This window comes from Pipistrellus hanaki, assembly GCF_964339955.1.
Source record: "Pipistrellus hanaki genome assembly, chromosome: 16".
Taxonomy (NCBI): domain Eukaryota; kingdom Metazoa; phylum Chordata; class Mammalia; order Chiroptera; family Vespertilionidae; genus Pipistrellus; species Pipistrellus hanaki.
In genome coordinates, this window is record NC_140518.1 from 12,052,235 (window position 1) to 12,078,045 (window position 25,811).

The 25,811-nt window shown below is 41.1% G+C and overlaps 1 protein-coding gene across 3 annotated transcripts in view; it reads left to right on the top strand.

Moving 5' to 3' along the window:
• The window catches only part of AP2B1 (adaptor related protein complex 2 subunit beta 1), an 85,498-nt gene that overhangs the window by 30,474 nt on the left and 29,213 nt on the right, over window positions 1-25,811 (top strand). For 2 of the 3 annotated variants that reach the window (XM_084863427.1, XM_084863428.1), the window contains exons 10-16: window positions 238-353; window positions 5,427-5,592; window positions 7,259-7,357; window positions 9,593-9,852; window positions 11,055-11,247; window positions 23,684-23,725; window positions 24,533-24,679. In XM_084863427.1, coding sequence (XP_084719553.1) covers window positions 238-353; window positions 5,427-5,592; window positions 7,259-7,357; window positions 9,593-9,852; window positions 11,055-11,247; window positions 23,684-23,725; window positions 24,533-24,679 — 1,023 coding nt within the window. The remainder of the gene's footprint in view (window positions 1-237; window positions 354-5,426; window positions 5,593-7,258; window positions 7,358-9,592; window positions 9,853-11,054; window positions 11,248-23,683; window positions 23,726-24,532; window positions 24,680-25,811) is intronic. The other variant, XM_084863429.1, reaches the window with a different exon arrangement.

Sequence of the window (25,811 nt, forward strand, 5' to 3'; positions counted from 1 at the left end):
TGGATATATAAGATGATTCTTTTCATTTGATTGGATTCACCTGTCAGTATATGTCTGTATCTGTCTATAACTCTATATATTTCCATCAGATAGCCCAGCCCTATAGGATTGCTTGGTCAATTTAAGTGCCTGATCTTTTAGTCTAGTTTAGTTGATGTGCCTATATTCTTCTGAATTTTTTAAAAAATATTATTGGATATATCTCTAACTTCTCATTTATTATGTCCCTCCTCACAGCAATCTGCAGAACGTTGTGTGAGCACATTGCTTGATCTCATCCAAACCAAAGTAAATTATGTGGTCCAAGAGGCAATAGTTGTCATCCGGGACATCTTCCGCAAGTATCCCAACAAGTACGTCTAAGTACTCCACCCTCTTTCCCAAATCATTTAGGAGATGTTTAAGTAAGGCACTTTGAAATTGGCTAGGTAAGAATTATTTTTTGTAATGTAACTGGTCATAATGGGATACTTTATTAAAAATCAGAAACATATAAGGTAGTTAGCACAGGGATTAAAACCTAATTTTTCACCCTCTTTATTACTTTTAGAAGAATTGAAACTCTAAATATGCACTGTTGATTGGCATGTATTGAAATTGACCAGATTTTTTGGTAGCGAAGTTACTATTAAATAGGATACCCATATATTTCAGATTCTCCATGTATAATCCCAGTTTACACCTGTTACTGGCATAATTAATGATTGTGCCCCCTTTCACTCTCAGAAATGTCTCAGTTTAGAAGATTAAATTGTCTGACCACCATACTATAAAAACCAGGAAGGTGACAGCCGGGCTGTTCACTTTGCATGTAACATAGTACTTTGTGGAAAATTATAGAACAGATAACAGTGAATTACCAGGGTCTCAGGTCTTTTCTGAAGTATTCTAGTTGCTCCCATGTATATAGCTACAAGATATACATTTTTTTTTTTTTTTTTTTTTTTTTTTTTTTTTTTTTTTTTTTTAAATCAATCTTTATTGTTCATATTATTACAAAGGTTCCTCATTTCTTCCCCCCTCCACCAGGTTCCCACACCACCCTCTGCCCCCTCCCCATCCCCCATTGTCCTCATCCATAGGTGCACAGTTTATGTTCAGTCTCTTCCTCCCTCCCTTTTCCCGATAGTAAATCCCTTTTCAGATAGTAAATCTGTTACTTAGCATTTTCTCATATCAATAATACCTCCACATGCCCAATGATACACTTCACACAAAAGACATTTTCAAATAGGTCAACCAGCCTCATCCAGGCCCCACCCAAGGCACTCACAGATCAACACCCCAGCGCTATACTAACTCGACACATCCAGATCTAAGCCTTCATCACTTGATTCAGCAGACCCTCAAGTTCCCGCAAAAGTTTCCAGCCATGTCTGAGAGGCAGCCGTGGGCAGGTACAGGCGAGGAGCGAGCTGTTTCGGGCCTGGCTGCTCCTGGCCTGGCCTCTGTTGCTCTGGTTCGTTCCACAACCAGCTGCTCCGGGTCTGGTCACTGCCGCTCCCGACCTAGTTGCTCTGGACTTGGCTGTTGCTGCTACAGGCCTGGCCGCACCCGACCCGGCTGCTCTGGGACCGGTTGCTCCGGTCCCGGCCGCTCCGGGCCTGGCCGCTCCCAGCCTGTCAGCCGCTGCTCCGGGCCTGGCTGCTCCCAGCCTGGCAGCCACTGCTCCTGGCCTGGCCGCACCAGACCCGGCTGCTCCGGGCCTGGCCACTCCCAGCCTGGCAGCTGCTGCTCCGGGCCTGGCCGCTCCCAGCCTGGCAGCTGCTGCTCCTGGCCTGGCCGCACCAGACCCGGCTGCTCCGGGCCTGGCCGCTCCCAGCCTGGCCGCCGCTGCTCCGGGCCTGGCCGCACCAGGCCCGGCTGCTCGGGCCTGGCTGCTCCCAGCCTGGCAGCCGCTTCTCCAGGCCTGGCCACTCCCAGCCTGGCAGCCACTGCTCCGGGCCTGGCCGCACCAGACCCGGCTGCTCCGGGCTTGGCCACTCCCAGCCTGGCAGCCGCTGCTCCGGGCCTGGCCGCTCCCAGCCTGGCAGCCGCTGCTCCTGGCCTGGCCGCACCAGACCCGGCTGCTCCGGGCCTGGCCGCTCCCAGCCTGGCAGCTGCTGCTCCGGGCCTGGCCGCTCCTAGCCTGGCAGCCGCTGCTCCAGGCCTGGCCACACCAGACCCAGCTTCTCTGGGCCTGGCTGCTCCCAGCCTGGCCGCCGCTGCTCCGGGCCTGGCCGCAGCCGACCCGGCTGCTCCGAGCCTGGCCGCTCCCAGCCTGGATGCTCCGTGCTTGGCTACTGCTGTTCTGCACCTGGCTGCTCCCAACCCGGCTGCTCTGGGCCGGGCTTCTCCGGGCCCAGCCACTCCGTGTCTGGGTGTTCCTGGACTGGCCACCCTGGGCTTGGCCGCCTCTGCCTCAGGCCTGGCTGCCACTGCCCCAGGTCTGGCTGCTCCAGTGCTGGCCGTTGATGCTCTTGTTCTGGCTGCTGCTGCTCTGGGGCCTGGCCACTGCTGCTCCGGGCCCAGCTGCCACTGCCTTGTGCCTGGCCACTCTAGGTCTGGTCGCCGCTGTTCCAACATTCTGTCCCTTTTTTCTCTCTTTTTTTTTTTTCTTTTTTAAAAAAAACAAAACAAAACGCATTTATGTTGCAATGTTGGCTGGTGCGTTGAGTTCTGACTTAGTCTTTGATTTTTCAAGATCTTCTTTGTATTCTTTCTTAAGTAATTTTACTATCATTTGCTCTCACTTGATTTCTTCACATTGAGAACTTCTTTGGTTTCTTCCTCCTTGTCCTGGGAGCTCAGCAGGTTGGCCTGTGGCACCCCTTTGTTCTCCGCGGGCTCCCGCACTGCTCCAGCCTGTTGCCGGGGTCGGCGCCGCCCAGGAAGCAGCCCCCGTCCTTGGCTCCGTTGCCAGCGCTCAGCAGTCGAAGGCTCAGGGGCACCCCCCCCCACTGGGGGCCCTGTCGCCCGGCTCCTTGCTGGCGCCCGGCTGGCCGGTGTCCGGCAGGGGCTCCTGCTCCTCGTCGCGTTCCTCCAGTCTGGAGCTTTCTTTCTCCCTCCCACTAGGGGAGTCCAGGATCAGAGTCAACAGACTGTCCTCTGCTCACAGTGTGCGCGACTCCGGGGGCTCGGCCTTGCGCCGCGCTCCCAGGACTCCACCTCACCGCTCCGTCTCCCCCTGCCCGAGCCTGGGTCCCCAGGGACTGGCCCAGACCTGGAGTTCGGGGGCGGTCTGGGCTGAGGCTCAGAGCTGCCGCCGGAGGCTTTGTTTCTTCCGGCTAGGGTAATCCAGCATCAGAGTCAACATTCAGTCCTCTGCGCGCCATGTGCGCGCGACTCCGGGGGCCCCGCATTTCGCCGTCCCCCGGGATTGTCTCCCCCTGCCGGAGCCTGGGTCCCCAGGGTCTGGCCCATAACTTGGGGCTCAGCGCTGCCGGTTCGGGGGTTCAGCCCAGGCTGGGGGTTCTATTTCCTTCCTGCTAGGGAACGCCAGGCAGCACCCAGCCCTCTCCTCCTCTCCGGCTGCGACCTCTCTGCGCGCGCGTGCGTGCGAGTGCGCAGCATGTCTCCGTACCTTAGGCTTTTTTTCAGCTCCTCTGATTTTCCTTCTGGTTTTCTCCCTCCTTCCTATTGTAGAGTTTTCAGTCAGTCGACTACCTGTAGCTCTGGACAATGTCCACTCTACATTTTAGTTGTATTTCCTTGAAATTGTTGTGAGCTGCTGCGGCTAGGTGTATACCTGAGCAGCCATCTTGGATCCTCTCAAGATATACATTTTTACCCCACATATTTTTCACATCAAGGCCTTAGTTTATAAAGCAAAAATACATTTTTTAGAATTGATTTTGAAAGCAAGTAATTAAGGAATCTGAAAGAGTGAAATACGACCAGGTCTTGTAAGCATCCTAAGCTCACTTTGTTTTAAAGTTATAGAGATACTTTGTGCTGCAACTTCTTGTTGGTTATTAAACATAGTGTTAAATGAAGCAACTTGCAGTAAGTTAGCTTGCTGGTGGGCTCAAAATTAGAAGAAATATTTTAGTAAAATAGTGGTTTATTAATCATCCTATTTAATAAAAGGGTAATATGCAAATCGACTGAACGGCGGAACAACCAGTCGTTATGATGCACACTGACCACCAGGGGCAGATGCTCAATGCAGGAGCTGCTCCCTGGTGGTCAGTGTGCTCCCACAGGGGGAGCACAGCTCAGCCAGAAGCTGGGCGCACAGTGGCAAGCACAGCATGGTGGTGGGAGCCTCTTCCACCTCCGTGGCAGTCAGACATCCCCTGAGTGCTCCTAGACTGTGAGAGCGCAGACCAGGCTGAGGGACCCCTGCTGATGGCATGAATTTGTGCACCAGGCCTCTGGTTTTATGTATATAATTTTTAAATTTTGGAAATGGTATTTTGGAAAAATAATCATATACTTTTGCCACTCTCCAGAAAAGAGGAATGTTAGGTTTCTAAATTTCTTGATTAAGGGTGGATATGTATAATCACAATATGATTGGTAGAGAGATGTGTCCATTTCTGATTTATATTAGTAAGGGGTAGGACAGTTTAATTTTAAGAAAGAATTATCAAAAGCCTGGTTTATTCAGTGGAAGTAGAGCAAATAATGAAATGTATTATTTATTTGTCTACATCTAATATATAATGTCATTTGGATGTTTAAAACTACATTAGCCAAGGAGATGGATTCAACATGTTAAAAGTGAGAGAGCTGTAGACCTGTAAAATTAAAAATAAATATTTGAATTACTTGTTTCTTTGGAGAAAAACATCATTAGTGCAGGTACTTTGGGAGAAAAGACCATAACGATCTCTATAAAAAGAGATGTGGATTATCTGGCCAGTGTTGCTCAGTGGTTGAGCATCAACCCATGAAACAAAAAATAAGGGCACATACCTGGGTAGCAGGCTTGATCTCAGTAGAGGGCAGCCAATCCATGTTTCTATCTCCATATCCCTCTCCTTCCTCTCGCTCTAAAAATCAATAAAAACATTTTTTTTTTAAAAAGAGAGATGTGAATTAAGGGACAAAATTACTGTTTCTAGTCTGGATGCTGTTATCTAACTCCATTTTCCTAAAAGTGGAGTAGGATTTGTTCATCTACCATGAAGGCAAAATGGAATAATAGGAAAATTCTGTAATCATGTAAGAAAGATTTTTAGAAATGTACAATAGTGGTATTACCTTGTACCACAGGTTAATTTTTCCTTGTGAAAGGAATATTGGATGAGCTTTTATAAGCATTTAAGGTCTATTTATTAAACATAATTGAAGGATATTTTAATACATTTATAATCCTGTACTAAAAGGCCTCTGTATTTTGGTGGCTAGGTTTGAGTACCTTGTCTGTCCTTGTCTGTGGTTTTACCTGTAACCTTTATTATTAAGTACAGTTCTCAGTTTTGCCCTCATTGTTGTATCAGGTATGAAAGTATCATTGCCACTCTGTGTGAGAACTTAGACTCGCTGGATGAACCAGACGCTCGAGCAGCTATGATTTGGATTGTGGGAGAATATGCTGAACGAATTGACAATGCAGATGAGTTACTAGAGAGCTTCCTGGAGGGTTTTCATGATGAGAGCACCCAGGTAAGTTTTCATCTATATCCTATGTCATAGATCTTTTGGGGAAGATTTTAGGGAAAGTAAATGCTCAGTAGTTCCAGAGAGAAGTGTGTGTGTGTGTGTGTGTGTGTGTGTGTGTGTGTATTTATTTATTTTTCCCTCCCTAAAGATCGAGTTATTTTAGTTAGCTGATTTCTGGTGGAACCAAATCGACTTAACTTAGGCCAGTGATCCTCAAACTTTAATGAGCCTCAGAAATACCTGGAAAACTTGTTAAAGCACGGGGTGATGGGCCTCTATCCCTAGTTTCTGACTTAGGTCTGAGATGGGCCTAATAAGCATTTTCCTTTCTTGCAAGGCTCAGCGTGGTGGTGGTGGTGGTGGTGGTTCGGCTGCTGCTCTAGAACCACACTTTGACAACTACTGGCTTAGAGTAGTAGTTACCACTTTTTCATTTTCTGCCACCCAAAGACAATTACCCATTCCTGTTGGTAACCTTTAATAGCTTATTATAGTGGGTGTTTTCATCTGGGGCTTCGGTAAGTGCTGGTATGTGCAGTATGAAAAGATTCTCTGCGTGATTAGATTCCTTTCCATTTTGTCTCTCCTGTATCAAAAGTAAGAGACCTAATCTTAGGGCCAAAGCCCAGAGAAGCAGATAAATTATTAAATCCTTCCCCTCTACCCTCTAGCATTTGTACTCAGGGCAATTTAAAGTTTATGTAAGTAATCCAACAATATTTTTAACTTTAATTCTTTTTCTTTCTTTTCTTTTCTTTTCTTTTTTTCTTTTCTTTTCTTTTCTTTTTTTTATAGAGAGAGAGGCCGGAGGGAGAGAGAAGAGAGAGAGAAACATTAATGTGAGAGAGACACATCAATTGGTTGCCTCCTGCATATACCCCAATCTGGGCTGGGGTTCAAACCCATAACCAAGGTACATGCACTTGATTGGGAATTGAATGTGTGACCCTTTGGTGTGCAGGCCGATACTCTAATCACTGAGCAGAACTGGCCAGGGCCATCAGTATTTTTAATAGGCCTATACGAAGAACACATATAAGCCAGTAGCTTTGTAATTCAGCACCCCACTCTTATTTGGCTGTGATCTGGCATAATTCTACTATCTCTGCTCTTGCCCCAGTATGACAGATGATTCCCTAGTTCTTCCAAAGTTGTAGCTTTTTCTTTCTCCCCCAGTTTTTATTTATTATTATTTTTTTTAATCTTTATTGTTGAAAGTATTACATATGGCACCCTTCCGCCCATTGACCCCCCCTATAACCTGCCCCAGATTCCTGCCCCTTCACTACCCTATTGCCTGTGTCCATGAGTTATGCATATATGCAATGTTCCAGCTTTTGGAGTAAGTAAATAATAAAGGACTTGGTCAGGAACTGATTTTATTATCATCACAATGTTAGCATGTACTTTAGAAATATAGGTAATTATCAGGGTCAGAAACAGATAAGCAATTTTGATGCCAAAAATGCAATTTGGAAATAGTAGTCTATTGAGTTTTCAGTTGATGGGTACCTTTGACTGCTACTGTTGATATTGGCTCAGTTTTCATCTTTGTCTCTTAATCAAAATCAGAAAGACCCCATAGTAATTAATTTTGGAAATATTATTTTGGAAATGATGTTATGAATAATGCTAATGTCTTTCACTTTATTAAAATATGTCTGCTTAGGTGCAGCTCACTCTGCTTACTGCCATAGTGAAGCTGTTTCTCAAGAAACCATCAGAAACACAGGAACTGGTACAGCAGGTCTTGAGTTTGGCAACCCAGGTAAGAAATCTGGAAAAAGCATGGGGTTGATTTTACACTATAGGAAATTATGAAACGCCCCATTTGTGCAGGTTTTAATTGGAAGGGTTCACCAGTCTTTAGATCTGTAAAATATAAAAACAGTGACTTATGTACAGGGATGGGCAAAAATAGGTTTACAGTTATACTAGTATAGTTGTTCGCATGGAAAAAGACATGCAGGTTATGATTTTTACAATGTGTTTCTCGTACCCACAACTGTAAATCTACTGTTGCCCACCCCATACTGATACCATCATCCTGTAGTAAGTGTTGTCATGGAAGTTATCGTATTTGGATCTGTTGTTGTCAAAGTCATTGTTCATTTCATTGTTTTCTTCTTTACGAGGCTCCATCAAACATTCCTAACCAGTGTTAGAATTTCCTGTGCATTGGTGTGGAATTATCTAACCCTCTGAATTACTTATCTGACTAGATTTCTTTTTTATATCAGTTGTTCAAAACCTTAGAATCAAATGTAAGGATCTCCTGTAGAAAATGTGTAGGTCATTGTGGCATGCATTTTTGTATACTTCATTAAATTTCTTTCTAGAACAGGGCAGGGTATAAATAAACCATAACAACAGTCATTTGTATAGTGATTACTACTGTGTATCAGGCATTCTAGTAAGCACTTTACATATTAGCTCAATCTCAGTACTGCTACTATTCCACTTTATAATGAGGTAGCCTGGTTCCAGAGTCTTTGACCTTATCCATTGTGTTATGCTGCTTTTCTAGTCTGAAAGTTAAGAATGACTTTGAGAATACCCATTCCTGCTTTCCCGGCCAAAAGCACTGTTGTGTATAAGCCAGCGGGTATAACTGACCTTAGTAATTTTAAGATCATTGAGGATATTATTTCATATTTGACTATAAATAATTATTAAGCAGTTTCTCTGAGCTTGCCTTTTCTGTACAGTTAATGGTATCTGAGTAGTTTGCATAAAAGGACAACCATATTTATATAACTCTTTTCCACTGGAAGTTGGGATATTTTTCTCAAGTTTGTAAAATAAAAACCTAATATTTATGGCTGGTAAGTACCAACAATATATGACTAAGAAAAACCACTTAAAACTATGTAGTTAAAACCACTTGGATCATTGCTGGTATTGAGCTAAATTACATGTGCTTTAGGTGGCTAAATAATGAACCTGTTCATTTTATAAACTCATGTGGAAGCCCTCAAACTGGCCTAATGTAAAGAAACTATTTTTGTATGTGAATTTTAAATAAAAAAATTGAAATAAGGACTTATTGTTGCTTTTAATAACATGATACCACTGGAACAACTCATGCATAAATAAATGCCACCATATAGACTTAACTCTCAGAGGTACATACCAGGATATTTATTGCCACTTTTTAATGATCATAAACAGATAGATAGATAGATAGATAGATAGGCAACAATCTAAATGTCCATCAGTAGGGCGCCAGTAAATAATGAGTGCTACAAATACAGTGGCAGACTACAACTGTATGTGCCAATGTGGAAAGCAACTTGCAGAGCAGTATGTATAGTATGAAACTGGTTTCTTGTAAAATAAATATGCGAATGTGTGGGAGCTGTCTAGAAAGATAAATAACACACTTAACATGGCTATTTTGGGGATGGGGAGTTAAAGGTGGGGAAGGGCCAGATGATTGGGAGAGACTTATTTTTATATTACACACTTCTAAATCATGATGTGGCATTGATAAAACTTTTAACAGAAAATAGTTACATCTCATACAAAATTGTAATAATTAGTACCCTGTGAGCTCAGTAAAGTCAGACACTGTTGTTTGTTATCTCTATTTCCAGGGTCTAGACAGTGTCTCCATAGGAGATACTTAAATATTTGAGTGAAGAAAGAAGGTATGAGTGAAATATATAAGATGTATTTCATTAATAATTCTGTTAATATTATAGCAGTTAAAAAACATTTGTATCTCCCAAAGCCATTTCACCAATTAATTTTTACTAGACTAAACTTTATTTTGCTTTTCCCAACTTGGCTTTGAATTTTAAGAGTAACCCATCTCAATTTATGTTTAGATTTGTTGAAACATAGAGTTAATAGAATTATGACTATTAAAATGGTATTGAGTCTAAGTTGAGTCTTAAGAGCCATGGTGTGTATGTCACTACAGCATTGCTTTGATAATAAATCTGGCAGTTGGGTTCTGAACAGCTTCATTTAAACCTTCTTGCCTTTCTCTTTTCATTAGGATTCCGATAATCCTGACCTTCGAGATAGGGGCTATATTTATTGGCGGCTTCTCTCAACCGATCCTGTCACAGCCAAAGAAGTAGTCTTGTCTGAGAAGCCACTGATCTCTGAGGAGACAGATCTTATTGAGCCAACTCTGCTGGATGAGCTGATCTGCCACATTGGTTCTTTGGCCTCTGTGTACCACAAGCCTCCCAATGCTTTTGTGGAAGGAAGTCACGGAATCCATCGCAAACACTTGCCAATACATCATGGGAGGTAAGCGGGTGAAATGGATTTGAGAAATGTCTCTTTGCTTAGACAGAGTTGGTCTTCCTCATGCTTTTATACTTAGTAAGTTTGCAAAATGGAAGCAGACCTCTACTATACTGCCCTGAGGCTCTGTCTGAATAGCTGTGACCACACATGCACACAATGGGTGAAAGACCACAGAATGGATGAAAGATCCCTTGCTTCTAATCCAGGAGTTGATAAGAGTATGGTTTAGAAAATTATGAAGATCTTCTAAACTGATCAAGTTTGGAAGTTGCTTATCTCTTAGTCAGATGAGACTAGAAATTTTCCCAGAGTTGAAAACTTGGGGGAAAAAGACTACATGCACACTTAGCTATCTTTTTTTTTTTTTAATACTTTTTTTTTTATTGATTTCAGAGAGGAAGGGAGGAGAGATAGACACATCAATGATTAGAGAGAATCATTGATCAGGTGCCTCCTGCACGATCCACACTGGGGAATCAAACCCACAAACTTCTGCATATGCCCCAACTGGGAATTGAACTGTGACTTCCTAGTTCACTGGTCAACACTCAACCACTGAGCAACACCAGCCAGGCATATATGCATTTTTATTATACTATTTTCATTACCTAAGAAAAGTTTTAAAAATTATCTGACAATTAAGGGAACACACACATAAACTTCAGCATATTCAGGCAGTTAAGGCTATCTATCTATCTATATATATATATAAAAGCCGGGGGGTGGGGGGAAATGGTAAGATGTACACAGATAATAATTTAATTTTTTAAAAAAATAAAACTTAAAAAAATAAAATAAATAAAAGCCGCCCTAAGCAAACGAACAACCAAATGACCAGTTGCTATGAGATGCACTGATCACCAGGGCCAGACCCTCAACCCAGGAGCTCCCCCTGGTGGTCAGTGTGCTCCCACAGTGGAAGCGCCACTCAGCTGACCAAGCGGCACCAGAGGCAGCTCTTCCTCATAGAGGTACTCCATTAAAATTGACTGATTACGTTATATTACATTTCTTTCCATTTTAATAACTATATTTTGATGAAAATAAGAATTGTTGTTATTTCTTCATGTACATCAACCTCCCCTCCCCCCCCCACTGGGGAGGGGGCAGTGTTTTACATAATTGACATTCACTTGTTGCCACCTTATTATGTCCCAGGTTAAACTGATTTTTCTCTCTTCCCTTTGTATGTGCGTCTGCAGCACTGATGCAGGTGACAGCCCTGTTGGCACCACCACTGCCACCAACCTGGAGCAGACTCAGGTTATTCCCTCTCAAGGGGACCTTCTAGGGGACCTTTTAAACCTTGATCTCGGTCCACCAGTCAATGTGCCACAGGTATCCTCCATGCAGGTGGGAGCAGTGGATCTCTTAGGAGGAGGACTGGATAGTCTGGTAAGCATCTTTCTTCCTTCTTCCTCGTGGTTGTTTTCACTCTTGATATGCTAAAGAACTTTAAATTATTTGGCTTTTTAGAACTAGATCTTTCCTTGATAAGCAAAGCATTGCCCTCTGATAAAGGACAGAATTATTATCTTTAGCAAATTAATGATACTGTCAGTCAGTGGTATGTCTACAAGTGTACAGGATGATTTTGTTGTCCTGCCTCTAAATAGAACTTTTGATGTTTAACCAGCCTATTCAGCAATCTTGATGTTTAGTGTTCTTTTCCAGAGCTCATTATTGCTCCTGCTGTTTAACTCTGGATAGCCTCTGTAATTCCCCTTTTCACCTGAATAGCATTTAAGTGACCTCATGGAGATCATCCTTTTTTTTTCTTCTTTTTTTTTTGAGGCTTTCAAACCTTTGCCTTTTTAATATTTTATAGTTTATGGCCTATCTAACTCTAAAAGATTTTGAGGCAGCCATTTGTGTTAAAAATACACCTTTATTACAGTTGGGAAGTAGTGCTTAATAGGTTCTTCCCCTCCCCCTGCTCTCACCCCATCATACCTCCAATTTAATTAGCTTCCAGGATTCTAATACTAAAAGGCTCCAAAGTCTGGGGTATCTGAATATATGCCACCAATGGGAACCAAAATTAGTTTTTGTTGCTGTAGAAGATAAATGAGAAATATTAAAGATGACCTTTCATTTGTGTAGGCCAGAAAAATAACAGGTCTCATTACATGGCTCCCTGCAAACTAGGTACTTAACTGTGATGGGATTAGATGGGCTCTTTTAGCTAGACAATTGCAAATAAGATGTTTGTCAACCTAATGACTAGAAACTGATTTATTTAACATCAGAAATTAGAAGGCAGATGCCATGAGAGGAAAATGTATGTTCTCAGAGATTACATAAAATAAAATAAACCTTATTTTTTACTATATATACCAGCATTTTTCTCTTCTACTTTATGAGCAGTATTCTACTTTGCATTCATGTCCACCATTATAGGTACATTTACTTTTTGGCAGGTAGAGAATCTAAGGAAATAGGATTATAGTCATAACTCTGTGGGTTGTGCATTTTACTAATGGGAAGTCCTGCTTTCAGAGTCTACTCTGACCAAACTCTGGACTCCAGCTTATAGTGACATAAACGAGTACTCCTATAGTGTTTCTGGGGGATATAAGTGTTTGCTTTTCAAATTCATATCTTCAGTGGCTGTAGTTGACTGATAATAGAAGAACAGTATTTTCCTCAGATGATTATTCTGCAATGCTGTATAGCTTCCTTAGAGACTCAGGACACTGACAAATGAATATTGAAATATTCATGCTGACTTCCACAGATCCCTTATAAACATTGAAATAGCTTTTCCTATTCTGTTGATGCATCAACCACAAGTTAAATGCTACATCCTTCTCAAGTTAATGCGTTAACAGCCATAATTATTAATTTTCCTGGTTGCTTATTGTACCTAAGAATGACAAATTAAGTTTGAAAGATGGAGGGGAGAAAGAAGCCTTATGTTTTGATGTTGTCTGGCCCAAGATTCTATGCTCTTATTTCTTGGCCCATTTTAGCATGGAAGGAAAGAGACATGTTATCTTTTTTAATATCTCAACTAGGCGGCAAAGTTTAAATAACCTAACATGTATAAATGATTTTATGAGCCATGCTGGTAAAATCACTCTTAGCAACAATAATTTTCCCTGTTCAACAATCATTTTGAACAGTGAAAATGATTGTTGAACAGGGAAAATTATTGTTGCTAAGAGTGATAAAATTTGACCCAGACCCCCCTTAAATATGGCCAGGATTAGAGTTATGTGGTTATCTGGCCCTGGGTTATAATAAGCTCGGTGTTCATTTCAGAAAGGTTATCAACAAGACCTCTAGACTAATGGTCGCCACCCTTTGGACCTCAGGGACCACCAGCGTGGTCCACGGACAACTGATTGGCTACCGCTGCTCTGGACTGTGGCTGTTGTTTTTATCATTAGTTCTAACAGAACCTCACCCATAGAGGTCAGTGGTGTGCTGCTAATGGAGTATGGCAGCTACTAACCTTTGATTTCAAGCATGTGGTTCTCAATTTTAACTACATAATTAGCACCATATTTTAAAAAGTACTGTTAGTGTTGGGGCCCAACCCCAGAGCAAATTAAACTGAAGTTCTGGGAGGACCTAAACACTTGTTTTTAAAAGATACCTAGGTTATTTAAACTTTACCTCCTAGGTTGAGAAAATTGAGCCATATGAAATTTCAAATGGAGTTAGGTAAAAATATTAAAAGTTGATCTCTTAGCCAAGAAAGTAATTTCCACAGAAGAATTATATTCTATTAAGCCTCTTTGGCACCTCCTATAAAAAATAAACCTCTCTGACTTTACCTTTGTTCTTTCTCCCGGGACATTTTTCCATTGTGATTTGCTTTTAGGTGATACAACCCATCAGAAGTTGAATTTGACCAATTTAGGTTTAGTTGTTCAGTCCTAAAGTCTTTCTATACCCTTGTTTACTTTCCATAATTAGAAACTGAAAATAGTTGGGGTTTTGTATTTTTTTTTTGGGGGGGGGGAGACAGGAGGTGATTGGCTACCCATTTTCTATTCTTGTTTTAAAGCTTGATATTCACTAGAAGATGTTATTCTCTTTTCCTATCCTGAGGATCTTTCCATTAGATCTTGTTCACCCTCTTTCATTATTGCACTTAAGAAATTTTGAGATTTAGTGAATTTTTTTTTTTAATATATTTTATTGATTTTACACAGAGAGGAATTGAGAGGGACAGAGAGCTAGAAACATCAATGAGAGAGAAACATCGACCAGCCGCCCCCTGCACATCCCCCACTGGGGATGTGCCCGCAACCAAGGCACATGCCCCTGACCGGAATCGAACCCGGGACCCTTCAGTCCACAGGCCAACTCTCTATCCATTGAGCCAAACCGGTCCCGGCAGAGATTTAGTGAATTTGACTTCCTAAAATATCATTCAGGAAATGCATTAGTCCCCTTATCAATGATTTTTTTATTTTCTATGGTTGCAGTTACATGTGGTCAACTGTAGTGCAAATATATTAAATAGGAAATTTCATAAACAATTCCTAAGTTTTAAATTGTGCACTATGATGAATAACTAGAGGCCCCAGTGCACAAATTTGTGCACAGGTGGGGACTGGCTGGCTCGGCCCCAATCAGGGCCCAATCAAGGCTGGGGTGCGGGAAGGGGCCGAGGGCAATTGGCTGGTGGGCCCTGCCCCTGATTGGGGTGTGGTAGCCAGTTGAGGGTGGGGCCAGCCAAGGGGAGGGGCTTTGGGTGGTGGGCCAGCCAGCCCCATCCCTCATTGGAATGGGGGAGTGGCAATCAGGGATAGATCTGGCCAGGGGAAGGGGCTGTGGACCAATTGGGGTGGTGGGGGCTGATCGGGGGTGTGGCCAACCAGGGGAAGGGGCTGTGGGTGTTGGGCCGGCCCCACCCCCGAATGAGATGGGAGGCATGATTGGGGGCCAGGGGAAGGAGTTGTGGGTGCTTGGCTGGTCGTCCTGGCCCCTAATTGGGATGGGGCCAGGCGGGGGCTTTGGGGGAGGCTGCAGGAGTTGGCTGGCCTGCCCTTGATGGAGTGGAAAGGCTGTTAGGGAGCAGGGCCAGCCTGGGGGAGAGGCCGTAGGAGGTTGGCTGGCCAGCCCCACCCCAGATGGGTCCGGTTTGCTAGCCACGGAGGGCGCATTGCAACTGGTCATTCTGGTCATCACAGCGTTCTGTTTGCTGGCTTTTTATATATATAGATGTGATGAAATCTCATGCTGTCCCACTCAGATACAAATTGTTCTTTTGTCCAGTGTAGCTACACTACCTACCTGTTAGTCTCTTAGTAGCCATCTCAATTATCAGGTTGGTTATGGGAGAGAGATAGACTATATTCACGTAACTTTTATTACAGTATATTGTTATAATTATTTTATTTTTTTATTATTATGAATGTTTTACCGTGCCTAACTTATAAGTTAAACTTTATCATAGACTGTATTATAGGGAAAAATATTGCCTATAGAGTGTTTGGTACTATCTGCTGTTTCAGGCATCCACTGGGGATCTTGGGATGGATTCCCCTGCAGATAATGGGGGGACTACAGTATTCTCTTTTGCTTGAAGTCTACAGATAAATTTCCTCTTTCTTTTAGTATAAATTTAACTGTTGTCTTGATATAAAATGAATTCAGGTAATGAATGGAACTTACTCTGTTCTGTATGTAGAGCATGGTGGTGTACTATTCAGATGTAGTCTTACAAAAGTAGTTACTTGGGTTTTTTTTGTTCTTTGATTTAAAAACTGTGTATGTATCTTTTGAGGCCTCTGATACTGAATCTAAAAAACTGCTCATCTAAGGTTATTTTTTCACAGGGCAAATCTTTCTGGTTTGTAGTGTGGAAGGTGACCCATTGCCCATGTATATAATTCTTGCATACATGTAATAAAGATAACCATCTGGAATAAGTCTGATATCTCTGAGGATCACTAAAGTAGTCATTTCATCTCAATTATTTGCTGCCTTTACTTTCAAGCATCAGCAAAGGCCTTGGCTAAATTATAACCTTTTGTTCATCCAAGGTGCTGTGTATTACTCTACTTAGAAAAATGGTGCTATTGTACATCAAAAATGGAAAGGAAGCATTATCCAGAGAGCCCTTCATGCTGACGAAGGGTTTCCTGCCTGGGGAATGTGCTCTCAGTGTGCCTAGCTGGAATGGAGTGGAATAGAGGAAACTGCCTTTTCCTGACTCCACTGCATGCTTTTCAAAAACCTCCTCCTCTGTTTCTTTTTCTTTTTTCTTTTTTTGTTAATTCTCACATGAAGATATTTTTCCATTGGTTTTTAGAGACAGTGGAAGAGAGGGAAAGATGGAGAAACATCCATGTGCCAAAGACACATAGATTGGTTGCCTCTCACATGGGCCCACAATCTGGGGGGGTGGGTTTTGGATCTGCAACTCAGGTATGTGCCCTTGACCAGGAATTGAACCTGTGACCCTCTGGTGCGCAGGACGATGCTCTAACTACTGAGCATACCAGCCAGGCCTAGTTTTGCATTTTTATATTTCTTCCTTTGGAATAGATTTGTAGTGATTTCAGAGCTTATTTTAGAGTTGGTAGTGTTGTGGAGAGATCTTTGTATATTGTGGCCCACTTTTGCCTGGTAATTCTTCAGTGTGACTTCTATAACCACTAATTTTTATTTTTTTAATCAATGCATGGATTTAGTCAAGGTTGATCTCTGGCAGTCAAGGGAATAATTACCAATTATTCAGTGTCTATGTCTGTGCCAGCCCCTGTGTTAGAATTTTTATCATTTTTAATCCTCAGAATAATCCTGCAAAGTAATTTGTATTGAGCTTCATTTTATAGAAAACTGGAGGAGACACAGCAAATAAGTCTTATTTTTCTTTTTAATAATTCTTTATTGTTTAACGTATTATATATGTCCCCCTTTTTCCCCATTGACTCCCTCCAGCCCTCATCTGCACCCCTCAAATATGCATGCAAGGTCCTTGGTTGGTCCCCCCTCCCCCGCCTTCTCTCCAAGATTCTGCCCTCTGTTCCATGATTCCTTGTCTCTGGATCCATTTTGTTACTTAGATTCCACATTTGACACTTGTCTTTCTCTGGCTGACTTATCTTACTTACCATAATATTCTCCAGGTCCCTCCATGCTGTCTCAGAGGGTAAGAGGTCCTTTTTTACTGCTGTATAGTATTCCATGGTGTAAATGTACCACAACTTTTGTGTCCACTCATCTACTGCTGGGCACTTGAGCTGTTTCCAGATCTTATCTATAATAAATATTGCTGCTATGAACATAGGGGTGCATACCATCTTTCTGATTGGTATTTCAGGTGTCTCAGGCCAGCGGTCACCAACCTATGACAGGCTCTATTCTATGTACTGCAAATATGGTTGTGATGAGTCCATACAAGCTTATATTCTAGTAGGAGGCAGACAGATGACAAATATACAGGGTGGGGAAAAGTAGATTTACAGTTGTTCATATGGAAAATAATACAATAACTAATAAAAAAAAACATAAGAATAAACTGTATTTCACACACTTTTGCCTCACCCTGCATGGGGAGGTAGTAAGTACTACAAAGGAAAATGAGATGTAGAACTTCCCTTGTAGATTTTTACCAGATTCAACATAAAATTGTCTGACTTGAGAATTTTACTTAGCATAATACTCTTTGGTAGTGGTAGTGGCCATTCTGATTTCTGTTCCATCTCAAGAAGTAATATGTTACATCCTCCTACTTTTCTGCTTATATAAGCCTTTTTTTCTGTAAAGTTGAGTATCCTGATAGTTTTGTATGATATACTCATTTAAAGCTGTTCTCAGCCATTAGTTGAGTAGCTTTTGCATGGTTACAGATTCTTTTACCAATTTGATTATAGTTTATGATGCTTTTTTGAATAGCCTTTTTAAATTTGAAGATCAAATTAAAATTTGCAGCCCAACAGCTGAAAATCATACTTTCACCTAGGAGATGAATTGTGCCTTCTAAAATCTAATACCCTAATAGGAAGAAATACAGATTGATATTTTTTACACCAATAGAGTTTTGGTATAAGTTTTATTGTTTGTGATGGACTCTTTGTATACTGTTTGTATAACATTCTGTTCTGAGTCAGAATAACAGAGCTGTCAGTAAGCTATCTAACCTGAAGCATTCCTTAGACTCCCTTCAATTAAACCAGTTCTGGAAAGTAGCAAATAACTATAGATGGGAGCAAAGAAATATCTGAGCTTAAGATCTACACCTCTTCTTAGGAGAATGTCTTTAGATACTTGGACAACTCCACAGTTTTAGAAGCAGGAAGGTACTTTGGACTGGTCAGATGTATCTCAAATACATCTAATCCAGATTGTTGTGATATTTTGAAAAAAAATTAGAATTTGTATGTATGTCTGCTCAGCGGCCATCTCCGTTGATAATCTTTTTTAAAGTAGAATTTTTTTTTAAAGTAGAATTTCTTTTTAAAGTAGAAACTTTTTTAAAGTAGAATTTGTAAAGAATTTTTACAAATCCTAGCTTTACTGATTGTGTACACTACCGAATAAGTATTGCCAAGAGAGAGAGAGAGACAGAGAGAGAGAGAGAGAGAGAGAGAGAGAGAGAGAGAGAGAGAGAGAGAGAGAGAGAGAGAGAAACATAGATCGGTTGCTTCCAGTCTGGGCCTTTTGGTGTATGGACGATGCTCCAACCAACTAAGTCACACCAGCCAAGGTTCAGTTGATAAACTTTATAAAAGATTTTTTTTCTCTTTTCTTGGAGTCAGGCAGACCTGTTTCCTTATAGAACTTCTATGTGGTTCTGCTATTATAACATACTACCATTGGATCGAGGGTTTTTCCTTTTGATCTATGTGAGCTAGAGCTGTATGCAAACTCAGCTCTAACTTTTGGCTCATCCTGGCTGTGCTTGCAGAGCTTATGTAATCATACTAAAATCCCTTTAGCTCATTAGTTATAATGGGTGACCATGAAATCACAGTTTTCTATCCAGTTACTGAACTAACATTGCAAGGACACGTTGTGTAGTTCAGCATGAACTGAGCCCTGTTCAGCACTACTCCTGGCATAATAAAGAGGCCAGATATTAGTATTATTCTAAGTACCATTTAATGACTACAACTACTATGCTTTAGGTTGGAGATTGGAGTTCTATTCCTCTAGTAGAACATTTGGACTTGGTTATCAGCTACAGAACTTTATGAAAATTTCTCCATTTTTAGCATTCGAAATACTTTATTTTTTAAAAATAAGTATCTTTTTTTTGTTTTTATTGGTTTTTGAGAGAGACAGAGAGAAACATCAATTGGCTGCTTCCTGTACAAATCAAACCTATAACCTGGACCTATGCCATGACCAGGAATCCAACCAGTGACCTTTTGGTCCTCAAGATAACGTTCAACCAACTAAGCCACATCAGTCAGGGGCTGATATATTCTTTTCCAGAGTTGGCACCTCGCCATCTTTCATCTTTCTGCATTCTGTTTTACTTGGCTATAGGTGATATTATTTCCTTTGTAGAGAAAATAGTCTGAGTAAGGCAATACGGGGGACGATGGGAAGTGGCAGCTTCAGAGAGACACTTAAACACAGAATCAGGACACCTCAGGTTGAGATTACAGCCATGTCTTACATATCTACCACATTTCATTCCTGGCTTTCAACAGCTCGCTGGATAACAGATAACACTGAATTTTTACAAATCCTAGTTTTACTGATTGTGTACACTACCGAATAAGTATTGCCAAACAGATAAATCTCATCTGACTCCAGATAACACCAGCAACTCACTGAAATGGTTAATAGCTAGTTCAGGCTGCATGACAACAACTTTCCTGGGTTCAGCTTTCTAGCTTTCATTTTCTTTCTTGACTAATCTCTGCATCATTCAGCTTGTCACAGTAGATAAGAGAAGCCGCTCACTGGGTAATTGGCTCTCATCTTGCTGACATCTCCCTATTAGTCACTCATGCCATCATTGTGCCATTCCCGCTGTCATATTTTCAGAGAGGAGGATAATAACGTTCCTCAGAATGCTTTTCAGTCAAGCTTTAGTTTTGCTAGTTAGAAAACATACTGAAATTTTCCTTTCCCTTTGCTCTCTGGACATACAGCATAGTTAGGTGAGCCTTTATATGTCTGACCTCATGTCTCTAATAGTCCTTGGATCCTCTCTTGTAAGATCAGAGTTCTTGATTCTAGCCGAATTGTATCTGCTATACTGAACATAAAGAAATGAATATCGGGATTTCTTTTTAGTTTCTTCCTTGGTTTTAAATTAAATTGACCAGCGGCCTGAGGAGGGGGAGAGTACATTCAGATCTTTTCCAGCTAAGATGATGTTCATATACTCAGAGATAATAAGATTGGTAGCTAAGAAAATAAGGGCTATAATTGGGCTTTACTTCTTTGACCTAAACACTGTCGGTGAGGGTCTTTTCCTCAAGAGCTTTTCTTGAATTCAGCATATTTGATAAAACTCCTCTTTCTCTCTCATTGTTTTTTTTTTCCTTGCCAATGAGTGCCAACCAAGTCCTTCTAAAGAATTCCATCTCTTTCAAGCTCGGATAGTAAATCTGACCAGAAGGGAGGACAATGGTGGGAGGGAGAAGGAAGGAGTTCACCCATTAGAAAGTCACAAAACCAGATCAAAGTATCAGGACAAATGAGGCATTTTGCATTCTCCCTGTCCATAGGAAGGATTTTTCTTTCTACTCAAGTTCTAACTCCCTTTTTATTTAAGAGCTAGCTTCTAAGTCATCTCTGAACAGATTAATCGAGTTCAAATAATAGTTGATTCTCTAAGGCAGTGGTCGGCAAACTCATTAGTCAACAGAGCCAAATATCAACAGTACAACGATTGAAATTTCTTTTGAGAGCCAAATTTTTTAAACTTAAACTTATTCTAACACCACTTCTTCAAAATAGACTCGCCCAGGCTGTGATATTTTGTGGAAGAGCCACACTCAAGGGACCAAAGAGCCACATGTGTTTGTCAACCACTGCTCTAAGGCAATGTTTTTCAGCCTTGTCTGTGTGTAAGAATCATAGGGAAGCTTTTCAAAATTCTGATGCCCAGGCTATATCCCGAACAATTAGACCATCTCTGGGGTGAGACTCAGGCAAGACATCACTATTTTTTAAATTTCTGTGTCTCCCCCCCCCACACACACACAAACAAAACACCTTGCATTGTGTATCTAAAGCTAAAAACCATAGATAATGAAACACAATTGAAGTAATTATTAGTACTCATAGTACACTTGAATTTTAGTCTAAGAAATTCCAGGTTTTTATGGAATAAAAACTAAAAACATGTTGTAATCAGCCTACCTTTGCAGACTTATTTTCTACAACTTTCCTTCCCCCATTACTCTTTCTCCCCCCCCCCCCCCCATAGCTAGCCTGTGCTCCAGTTTAATTGAACCATACTCCTCCTTGATCTTGCTTTTATTCGTGTATGTGTTTTTCAGACTTTGTTCATTCCATTCAATAAATAACCCCCCATTTTTGCTTTTTATAATCCCACACTACCACCTTTTTGAAGCTTCTTTTTATTATCTTCAGCCAGAAGGAGGCTCTCCCTTCAGAACTTCTTGTTTTTACTCAATATTCTGTTTGTGTTTTATTTCTCCTGCCAGTGGGCAAAGTCTGGGTTTTATGCATTTGTGTATTCCCTTCATTGCCTGATATCTTTACATTTCCAGTAGTGCCTGTATCCCATTAAACATTACATCAGTATTTGCTTAGATAAAAGGAATTTCATGCTTTTTTGATGTCATGCTGCAGATGTGTGATATGTGTGAGAAAGTAGATGTATCTTTTTTTTCTTTCATACTTCTACAGTTATTCAGATTGTTATTTATGATGACCTTTTTACTTATTTATGCATGTGATTTTTGTTCCATGTCTAACCAGATTCTGGAGAGGTTTGGAATACTTTGTAGCTTAGAGCAGAAATTGCTTATTAATGCCAGTTATTTTCTGTCATGGTAGAAATAAGACTTTGTCAGCCGAAACCGGTTTGGCTCAATGGATAGAGCGTCGGCTTGGGGACTGAGAGGTCCCGGGTTCGATTCCGGTCAAAGGCATGTACCTTGGTTGCAGGCATATCTCCAGTAGGGGGTGTGCAAGAGGCAGCTGATCGATGACTCTTATCGATGTTTCTAACTCTCTATCTCTCTCCCTTCCTCTCTGTACAAAATCAATAAGATATATTTTAAAAAAAAAAAAAAGAAAGAAAGAAATAAGACTTTGTCAGAGGTCTTACTATTTTTCAGTATAGATTATATTTTAGAGTTTGGTCGCCCTGTTTATTCTTTGAGAAGATAAATCTTTCCCAAATCCTGAAAACATATTTAAAAAAATAAATTTTTTTAAATTTTCATTCGAGAATATTTTTTCTATTGGTTTTTAGAGAGAGTGAAAGGGAGGGAGGAGAGGGAAGGAGAGAGAGATCAACAAACAGACATCAACTGTTTGCCTTCTGCTGGAGCCCCAACAAGGGTCAGGGATCTAACCTGCAACCAAGGTACATGCCCTTGACCAGGAACCCGTGACCCTTGAGTCCATGACTGATGCTCTAACTCCTGAGCAAAACTGACCAGGGCTGCAATTTTTAGCACAATCCCAGTACCAAGATTTCCAAGTTTCTACACTGGATGACAGATAGTAAAGGGAACATTGTTTTGTAAAGCAAACACAAGCCTTTGGTGGTTCAAAGAGGAATTTTAGATGCACAGTGAGAACTAAGGAGGAAGCAAATGTGGAACTATAGCAAAAAAGGGTGGATTTTTTATTTATTTATTTTTTTTGTTTGTTTGTTTTTAAACAGCATCATTAATTGTGTGTATATGTGTGTTCGGTGTTTTTTCATGCCAACTAGTCTCAGCTTCAGTTGTTCTTTAATGCTTTTGTTGTGGAAGACTGACTTCAGGGTGAATTATATAAGAACCCCGTAGGGGCAGGCAGGGCCGAGACTGAGACCATGCGGAATTATTTTCCTGCCACCTAGCTAATTAAATTGGGCTAACTCTCCAACAGTCAGCATCATTTTACATGATCTCCAAATAAATCACAGTGTTTCTCAGTAGTACTGACCGTGAGAGAGATTTGCATTCCCACTTCCTCACCAACTAGAATATCTTCCTATCCCAGCTGTTTTCTTTCTTAGGAAAGTTCTAAACTCTACAAACCACGCTTGTTCCCCCTGTAATTTTTGTAGCTTAAAATTGCAACTCAATACTGGTTTGGTTCCCCCTTCTTAGAGAGGCAACAAAGAAAAAATAAAATATTTTCAAAATATTGGTGCTTGGCCCTGGCTGCTTTGGCTCAGTGGATAGAGTGTCAGCCTGTGGACTAAAGAGTCCCAGGTTCAATTCCAATCAAGGACCAATGCCCGGGTTGCGTGTTTGATCCCCAGTAGGGGGCTTGCAGGAGGCAGCCGATCAGTGATAATCTCTCATCATTGATGTTTCTGTCTCTCTTTCCCAACCTTCCTCTCTGAAACCAATTAAAATATTTTTTTTTTAAATATTACTGCTTGAAGGTAGAGCTTTTTTAAATATGCAGATTTTTAAATTTCTATTTGGATTTGTACCTATGTATCCCTTTGGAAAGATTGGATCTGAAACATCCCTAAGATGTCCCAGCTCCATCTTCTTTCCAAATTTTCTCAACACTCCTACACACTACCACATTACTTGGTTCCCATAGGACATATTTCTCTGCAGTCTAGAAATTCAGCTTTGGGACACAACTGAAGAGCATGTATTCCAGAAACTTGGTAGAGCAATTTACAGATTCTGTATGGGCATCTAGTACTTAGTTAAATGAACTCTACCTCTCTCTTCTCTCTCTCCTTTCTCTCTTTCAGCTTGGCAGTGACCTTGGCGGGGGCATTGGAGGAAGTCCGGCAGTAAGTGCCATCCATTTTTTTTTTTTTTTTTTTACCATGGGATGCGCTGCCCTGTTTGATGCCTTTCCTATGCACACATCCTCAGACCAGCCACCACTATCTAGCACTATACACCAAAACTTTTATAACAGTATATGAAGAATAGAGAGTAGCACAGGGATACTTGGGATCTTTGGGGTCATACCTCACATGTGGTCTAGGGGCATCGTTAGGGATTGGTGCTCTGGTGTTTACACAAATGTTTGTTTTCCTGACATTAGAGAGCTAAATGGACCCTCCCATCTTGACTGGCTAATACCTTTATTCTCTGGTGTCATCTTAAAATACTTGACAGAGTCAATTGGGCTCAGAGTGAGACTCTCCTTGTAAGTTAGTTTGGGGGATGGGAATATCCTCCCACAGGAGAGTTTCCTGCTAGATATTTATGCCTGGACCCAGGTAAGAATGGATCTGCTGTCTGAGTTGAATGCTTCTCCTTCTTTCTGTGGAAACAAACTTTTCTTCTATAGGGTACTTATAGGCCTTTTGCACAGAATCGTGGAAGCTAAAATTGGAAACAAATAAAAAATCTTGATCACTGTGTTTCTAATCCTACTGATTATTTTCTCTTGATAGAACCTTTAAAGAGTGTTTATCTTATCAGTGATGATTAAAAGGACAAAGAATATACTGATTCAATTCCTAATAATATTGTGATTATAGTGTGTTCTTATTGATTTATCAGTAATGCCAAAATATGTAGAAATATTGTAAGGGCTATTAATTTGTTCTTCCTGATCCACTCCCCTCCCCTTTTTCTCTCTGCAGGTGGGACAATCCTTCATTCCATCATCAGTGCCTGCAACCTTTGCTCCTTCACCTACTCCTGCTGTGGTCAGCAGTGGTCTGAATGATCTTTTTGAACTCTCTACAGGGATTGGCATGGTACATGGTGGATATGTGGCTCCTAAGGCTGTAAGTAAAGCAACTCTTTCATCTATACTAATCTACACTAATAAAAGAGAAAGATGCAAATTGACCATACCTTCTCGACGCCTACCAGCCAATCAGGAGTGAGTATGCAAATTAACCCAACAAAGATAGTGGGTTAATTTGCATACATAGGCGCCCAGCAGCAAGGGGCAGGATGCTCGCATCATCACTATGGCGATGATAGGCATCCACACAGCCCTAGCTACTCCAGTCCTCTGGGCAACATGTGAAGGTAGAAAGGCGGCTCTGGCCAGAGTGAAGGTGGTGCTGGCAGCCAGGGAAGGAAAGGCCCATTCTTGCACGAATCTTCAGAGAAGAAGGGAGAGGGAAAGATAGAAACATCAATGATGTGAGAATCATTGATTGGCTGCCTCCTGACACCCTCTATGGGGAATAAGCCCACAACCAGGCATGTGCCCTGACTGGGAATATAATTCATAGGTTGGTTCTCAACTACTGAGCGACACCACACCAGCAAGGCAAAGCAACACTTTCTTAATGGACATGACCTGAATTACTTAGTTTCTATCATTTGTGTTACTTCCACTGAAATAAATTCAAGGTTTGGGCCCTTGTTTTGCACGGTTTAAGAAAAAGATGAAAGATGTCCTTAACTTAGCAATAGGAAGTACTGTAACCATTTTTATAATTATAGTTAAAATTGGCATTACTAAATATTTGAGTTTTGTTCTCATGCTTAGAAATATTGTCTAGTGTGTCAATACTGAAGTCAATCTAGTATAAATTTGATATATAATACCACAGGGGGGAAATGTAGGGAAGTAATATTTTTATTTATCATTCCTTACATTCCCCCTTTCCATTGATACTACATATCAATTCTAGAGTGCCTGTTCAAATTTGGTGTACCTTTATAGAGTTCTGATTTAGGTTTTTGTCATTGGTGTTCTTTTAGTCTCAGCTTGATGTTATGCTCACGTAGAAATTCAAAAAGGGAAACTACCTTTACTATAGTTTGAGGGTCAGGGGTGGGTAATGAATGAATTACATAAAGAAAACAGGTATTCAAATTATTTAAGCAACTTTTGATCTTACTATTTACTGGAAAATATAGCAAGAATTAAAAATATGCATTAGACATAATCCTTGCCCT